At 56.8% G+C, this 6895-nt stretch overlaps 1 protein-coding gene across 1 annotated transcript; it reads left to right on the top strand.

Annotated features, from left to right (window-relative positions):
• The first annotated feature begins 258 nt into the window (after positions 1-258).
• CALB2 (calbindin 2) lies at positions 259-6517 on the top strand. The gene is made up of 11 exons (XM_066327732.1): positions 259-371; positions 3451-3527; positions 3715-3804; positions 3904-3984; positions 4783-4839; positions 4944-5021; positions 5135-5190; positions 5396-5435; positions 5548-5601; positions 5822-5893; positions 6131-6517. Exons 1-11 carry the CDS (start codon positions 281-283, stop codon positions 6245-6247), a joined length of 813 nt encoding a protein of 270 aa, XP_066183829.1. The 5' UTR covers positions 259-280; the 3' UTR covers positions 6248-6517.
• Positions 6518-6895: the final 378 nt, after the last annotated feature.

The raw sequence follows: 6895 nt of genomic DNA, 5'->3' as shown, positions 1-6895 counted from the left end.
CCCTGTCCCGGTATCCCGGTGTCCCCTCAGTCCGGGTGTCCCCCTGTCCCGGTGTCCGGGTGTCCCCCTATCCCAGTATCCCGGTGTCCCCCTGTCCGGGTGTCCCCCTGTCCGGGTGTCCGGGTGTCCCGGTACCCCCCGTGCGGGGCCGGTGTCCCGGGGCGGCGGCGCCCTCTGGCGGCGGCGGGCGGCGCGGCGGCGGCGGATATAAAAGGCGGCTGCGGGCGGCGGCGGGATCGGGAGCGGCGGGATCGGGATCGGGATCGGGATCGGGAGCGGGATGGCCGGCCCGCAGCAGGCCCCGCACCTCCACCTGGCCGAGCTCACCGCCTCCCAGTTCCTCGACATCTGGCGGCACTTCGATGCGGACGGTCAGTCCCGGGGCGCGCGGGACACTTCGCTCCTCAAAAAACTGGCGGGGAGGGCAGCGGGCTGAGCATCCCTGGGGACACGGGGCTGAAGCGGGGGGTGGTGAAGAGTCCCTGGACATCCCGGAGGAGAGGATAGAACCTCCACCGCCGCAGGCCGGGGGTAACGGTGAGCCCCCGGGGTGATGGAGAGCCCCCGGGATGCAGAGACTCCAGGATGGAGAGTCTCCGGGGTGATGGAGAGTCTCCGGGGCGCAGTCCCGTAGGTTGAAGCTCTGGGGTCGGGGAAGCGATCCGTCCCTCAGGATTTCCCCGTCAGGAAAGGACGGGGAGCCCTAGAACTGGAACCCACTGGGAGCCCTCAGCCCATGGGACGCTAAGCCCGGGATATCCTGGGTCTCCTTGGAATGTCCCCCGGGTGCCTTGAGAGCTGGGATTCGCTCGGGGCTGGTGTCACCTCTGGGTGCTGCTCTGGGCGGTCTTGCGCTTCCCGGGGTGCACAGTGTCCACCCTCGGTCCCGTCCGTCTCCCCGCCGCGGGAGTGCCCCACACTTGGTACCTAGAGGGATGGGGGCAGCGCGGCCACCAGATTTGCCCCAGGGCCACCCCCTTGCCAGGGGTGACAGGGAGGGTGTCCCACGCCTGGGGCAGGCTTAGGAGCGGTCCCTCCACGTCTGGAGTGCTTGTTCTCTGCCTGCCTGCTCCCCAGCCTCACAAAACCTCTCCCTGGAGATGCTGTGGCAAAAACCGTGTCCACTATGGAGATGTCACCTTCCCACGGAGTCACATCTGGGCAGGACATCCCTGTTCCTACCACTGTCAGCCCCAAAAAGTGGCGAGGGGGTGGGAGGGGGAGAAGGGGGAAATGCAAAAACCAGCATTGTTTTGTGGGAAAACAGTTTCTTCCAGCGCTGCGGTGCCGTGAAGGAGGCTCAGCCCGCTGGGAACAGCAGCCCAGGGGAAAGCTCCTGTCCTTCACTGAGTCTCCTGTTCCTGCAGGGAGGTTTGGGGACCAAAAACCTCCTGGGAACTGCGTCATGCAGTGTCCCCAACTGCGCTGCTGGAACTGGAGCTCAGCTTGCTCCTGGCTGCATTTTGGGGTTCCCCCCACTGCAGCCTCACAGCATCGGGGACACAGACACAGGTCCCTGTCACTGCTGGAGCTGGCACTGGAGCAGCCACCAAGGGGCTGGGAAGGTGGCATTCCAGAGGGAGTGAGCAGCTCCTGATGCGGGTGTCCAGCTGCCTCCCTGCAGCGCGTCCCACTGCGCCCTTGGATGTGCTCTGTCATCTCCAAAACAGAGCGGCAGGCACGGATCCAGCTTGGCCCACGGCCCCCAGGCAGGGCAAGGCTCTCAAGCTGCGGCACGGCAGGTGCCCAGGAGAGGAGGGACTCAGGCGTCGGGAAAGAAGGTGGCCTTGACAAGGACAACGCTCAGCTGCACCAGGCAGGAGCTCCAACAGCCCTGGCTGCTTCCCCGTGCCAATGGAGGGGTCTGGGGTTCATTCCCCTCTGCATGGGACTACTTCGCCCAAGCTCATCCCTGCATTTAAACCCCTTCAATGTGGTTTCCGTGCCTTGAGCTGCTTCCCCTCAAGGCTTGTCATGCCCACAGATGTCCCCTTGGATGTCTTTGATGTCCTCACTTTACCAGCCACAGTTGCCCCGAGGCTCCGAGGTGGAGCTGCATGGACTGGCTGTGGCTCTCCGGAGGGGATTTTCCATGACACTCCACATCCTGCTGCTCTGCGGACACGGATCAGACCTATCCAAGCTGCTGCTTGGAGGAAGCCAAGCTACTGGCCACAGCTTTTCTCCACCTTATTCTTTATTCCCAGCTCAAACTCCTGTTGATTTTTCTTTTTTTTTTCCCCAACTGAATTCAAAGCCGCTTGAGGTTCTCCTGCACCCAAGAAAAGCAAAGCCCCTGGGAAGAGCAGTTCAAAGCCAAGTACCTCAGTGGCTCATGCCAGCACCCCAATATCACCCAAGCCCCTCATCCCCTCCTGGGAAGGATGCTGCTCATCCATTGGAATGTGGTCACCAAAGAGGAAGGTACTCTGGGACTTCCCCAGTGCTTGGAGCTGGGATGTGGATGGGTTATTCCCAGCTGCTGTGTTGCAGTGGGGAGCAGATGCTGCCGGGAGCCTGCAGGTGATAATGCTGAAGGTGGTGCAGAGCAGGGAGCTGTGGTCCAAGGCTCAGGAGGAGCAGTCCTGGGTGAAATGTTCACAAGAAAGAGCTTTGGCTATCCCTCAGCCAGGCATTTCAGAGGAAAGGGCAACATCCCTCTGTTGTGTCCAGATGTTCTTGGAAGGGAGGATTTCTGGCAGGGAGGTGACACCTTGCCTGACAGCACCATGGAGCCAGTGTCTTCACTGCTCATTCAGCCGTGATGTGACCCTGCTGCTTCCAGGCACAGCAGCCACCCCCCAAAGCCACCAAAGGCCAGCACTATGGGAGCCATGTTTGGCTGAGCCATCGAGCATCTCATAGGCAGGGCAGGGCTGTGGATACCCCGGGCTCCAGAGGAACCACATCTCAGCACAGATACCAGCAGTGAGAGGTTTGAGGTACACTGGACAGGGATCTTTTGGAGCTCCTGGCCAGGCAGGAGATTGGCAGTGGGGTCACCCCTTCCTGGGGCTGATCCTGCGCCCAGGATGTGTGGGTGCCTTGCCTCTGCTGCCCATTTGTCCTTGTGGCCCCCCCCAGGGGGTTGAGAGGAGACAGTCCTGACTGGGAGATGCTTTCATGGGATGGGGTGTCTTTGTTTAAGGAATCTGATTTAAGCATCAGATACAGAAAATGCAGCAAAGACCAAGATGAACAAAGTCCCCTGTGCAGTACAAATGAGTGCAAGGGACAAGTTCAGGGCTGTGTGTCATCTGGGCAAATTTGGGCATCACCAGTGTGTGTGACACTCACCACCAACATTGGCTGGTGTTTTCCTTGCTGCCACAGTTGCCTTGGAGCCACGTCCTGGTGCAGAGGGAACAAGCACCATGTCCCCTGGGAGCATCCCTCTCCTCCCGTGCTCTGACACTGTGAAAGTCTTATTGCATTTTTTTCCTTCCCCAGGAAATGGCTACATTGAAGGCAAAGAGCTGGAAAATTTCTTCCAGGAGCTGGAAAGGGCAAGAAAGGGAGCGGGTGTGGTAAGAGCATCTCCTGGGTTTGCTCCCTCCTTCCCCTGTTCCTTCATGCCCAAAGATTCCCGTTCATGTCAGCCCCATCTCCTTTGGGCACTGAGGGGTGGGACTGGGGCTCCTCTGGGAGAAAACAGGAGAACACCAGCACAGGCAATGGAGAAAATACTCCCATCCCCTCTCTCCTTGCTGGCAGGACTCAAAGAAGGACAATTTGGGTGACAAGATGAAGGAGTTCATGCACAAATATGACAAAAATGCAGATGGCAAAATCGAGATGGCAGAGGTGAGCAGTGCTGGACGTGACAAACCCTGGGTTGCTTGTGCTCCACCCCCATGCTCATGTTTCCCCTCCACCACTCCACCATGCCTATGTTCCCCACAGCTGGCCCAGATCCTGCCCACGGAGGAGAATTTTCTGCTGTGTTTCCGCCAGCATGTGGGCTCCAGTTCAGAGTTCATGGAGGTGAGTGGGAAAGGCTGTGCTGAGGGATCCCTAAGGAATTCAATCCAGCTCCATAGGAAAACAACTGGGAGCTTGAACTGCCCAGACCTTCCCTGGTCTCCCCCAAACTCTTGACATTAACTCTGGGAGGCAGTGGTGGTTTAGGGAAGAGCAGGAGTGTGGTGAGTTTTCCCAGTTGTCAGCACCCCTTGGATGCTTCTCAGCGCAGCTGGGTGCCCCATTCCAGCCTCCAGGCAAGATGTGCTGCAATGATTTGGGGGTTTTTTGTAAATTTTCCCTCATGGTTGCTCCTAAGTGCCCAAGGGATGTGCCAAAGCCAACACTGCTCTGTGCCACCCCACAACCTTTCTGGGCCCTTGCATGGGGGGAACCCACACAGGTTGGAGAGAAATTGCAGATGGGGAATAAAACATAGCTGGGGATGGAAGAGAATGTGCAGCATCCCATAGAGGAAGGAGCTTTCACATGGAAACTGAACCCTGTGTGGAGGAGAAGGCTGAAAGAAGAGCAGCCTGTAACAAGGGAAGGGGGGTTAAGCAGGCACTATTGTTAAATTTGAGAAAGCAATTAAATGTTATTAAATATTAAAGCCTGGTCTTGCATACTCACATGAGGATAAAGGCGTTTGAACTCTTCGTGTGGGGCTGAACAAAAGCCCCATGGGAGAGCAGGTGACACCAGTGGGAGCTCCTTTAGGGTGGTGGGGGACACTCAGTGGGGGTTTATGGGGACACACACACATCAGGGGGGAGTGGGGGACACGAGCCCCTGCAAAGGCTGATGGCAGTCCCTCCACAGGCTTGGCGCAGGTACGACACGGATCGCAGTGGCTACATCGAAGCCAACGAGCTCAAGGTGGGCTGTGGGCATAGGGTGAGCTGGGCTGGGTCCCTGCCAGTGGGACATCCCTGCTGGGACAGCTGGGGATGGGGATAATGAGCAAAACCCTCTCCTCCTAGGGCTTCTTGTCGGACCTGCTGAAGAAGGCGAACCGGCCCTACGATGAGCCCAAATTGCAGGAATACACACAGACCATTGTAAGTGGCACCTGGGGCACTGTGCCCTCACCAGGGGTCTCAGCACCCCAGGGGGGTGGCATGCAGGGGAGGAGGAGGTGATGGGTGACAGGGCCCTGTTTGTATCCCAACAGCTGCGGATGTTCGACATGAACGGTGATGGGAAGCTGGGCCTCTCCGAGATGTCCCGGTAAGGTCATGGGCAGCGAGAAGGAAGAGCTGGGGAAGGAAAGACACCTGAAATGCTCGTATTTCGGAAGAGTCTGCTCCAGCTTCCAGGGAAAACTGTTTTCCTCTTTAATTTACTCATGTTTCTGAGCAAAACATCACTGTGATTTAAGAAAGTGTCTTTTTCTGGCTGCTTCCCGCTCTTCCCTGCCCTTCTTGTTTTTCAGACTTTTGCCTGTGCAAGAAAACTTTCTTCTGAAGTTTCAGGTAACATAATATACTCCCTACTGCTAATAATAACAGCAAAAGCAACCCATTCCCATTGCTTGTACCTCTAACCTCTCTCTCTCATACCTTGGTGTCCCTTGTCACTTTCCAGGGAATGAAGCTGTCCTCGGACGAGTTCAATGCCATCTTTGCCTTCTACGACAAGGTAGGGAGCTGGCTCATGGGAAACCACCCCAAATAAATATAACTTGCCAAAAAACAACCCCAAATCATATGGGTTTGGTGGGGGCAATTCCGTGCTCTGGGGTGGGAGAACTGGGTTTACCTTTGGCTGTGCTGGGTGAGGGTCTGGGGGTGCCCATGTCCAAGAGGGAATTGAGGAGCTTGTGTCCTTCTGCTGTTGATGTCCCTCCCACACTATCCAGGATGGAAATGGCTTCATTGATGAGAACGAGCTGGATGCACTTTTGAAAGATCTGTATGAGAAGAACAAGAAAGTAAGTGGGGGCAGAGCTTGAGTGCCAACCCCCAAGCCCCTCCAGTTCCTTCTCCCCTCTCCCAGCAGCATCTTTCCATGTCCATGTTCCATGGGGACCAGGAGCTGCTGGTCTGAGTGCTGACCCTGCATCCTCATGGGAAGCTGCACTGGAGATGAGGGGAGTGTAATCTCAGCTGGGGGGTATTCCCCAGGGAAAAAGGGGATATTCACCTTCTCTGCTCCCCATGCCTTGCAGGAGATGAACATCCAGCAGCTCACCAACTACAGGAAGAGCATCATGAACCTCTCCGACGGGGGCAAACTCTACCGCAAGGAACTGGAGATGGTGCTCTGCAATGAGCCTCCCATGTAGGACCCCCATACACACAGCCCACGCTCCTCCTCCCCTAAAACAAGCACAAGGGGGAGCCCCCATCACTGCAGAGCTCCCCCAACAGCTCTTGGGTTTGCTGTAGGTTGCTAAAATCCCATTTGGGGGGGAATTTATTTTTCCCATCTGCCTGGTTTGTTTAACTATATGATTTTTTTTTCTTTGCGGGGGTGTTGTTTTCATTCCTTCAGTCTCTTGAGTTTTTATCATTTACCAAAGAACAGTTTACTAATAAATTCAAGTACTGCTAGACTGGAGCCCCTATTTCTCCATCCCATGGTGGGCTGTGGGGTGACAGGGAGGAGGGGGACATCCCTACAGTCTGATCCCACAGAGGATGTGGCTGCTGGGTGGGGAAGAGAGATGGAGCATTTGGGATGGAATGAGGGTCATTGAAAATCCCTGGGGAGGACAGTGCAGGTAGGCTGGATGGGGACACTGTACCTCCCAGTCGCCCCTCCCAGACCCTGCCAAAGTCTCTGGAACATCCCAAGGGTTGTTTCTCCCGCTCCCAGTTTTGGAAACCAGTCCCAGGGTGACGATGCTGGCGGAGTCCCAGTGCAACATTTCCCAGTCCTGTACTACCCAGTGTGGCCCAGTTGAGGCCTGCATGGCCCAGTATGGTGCAGT

The sequence above is a fragment of the Sylvia atricapilla genome, chromosome 12 (assembly GCF_009819655.1).
Source record: "Sylvia atricapilla isolate bSylAtr1 chromosome 12, bSylAtr1.pri, whole genome shotgun sequence".
NCBI lineage: Eukaryota > Metazoa > Chordata > Aves > Passeriformes > Sylviidae > Sylvia > Sylvia atricapilla.
The sequence above is the reverse complement of the archived record's forward strand: the minus strand, read 5'-3'. Positions and strand labels throughout refer to the sequence as shown.

Bases quoted from the DNA above. Each gene is read 5' to 3' on its own strand.
- CALB2 (XM_066327732.1), top strand. From the start codon at position 281: ATGGCCGGCCCGCAGCAGGCCCCGCACCTCCACCTGGCCGAGCTCACC. The intron at 3,985-4,782 runs GTGAGTGGGAAA...GTCCCTCCACAG, and splicing joins CCAGTTCAGAGTTCATGGAG to GCTTGGCGCAGGTACGACAC. The intron at 5,191-5,395 runs GTAAGGTCATGG...CTTGTTTTTCAG, and splicing joins GGCCTCTCCGAGATGTCCCG to ACTTTTGCCTGTGCAAGAAA.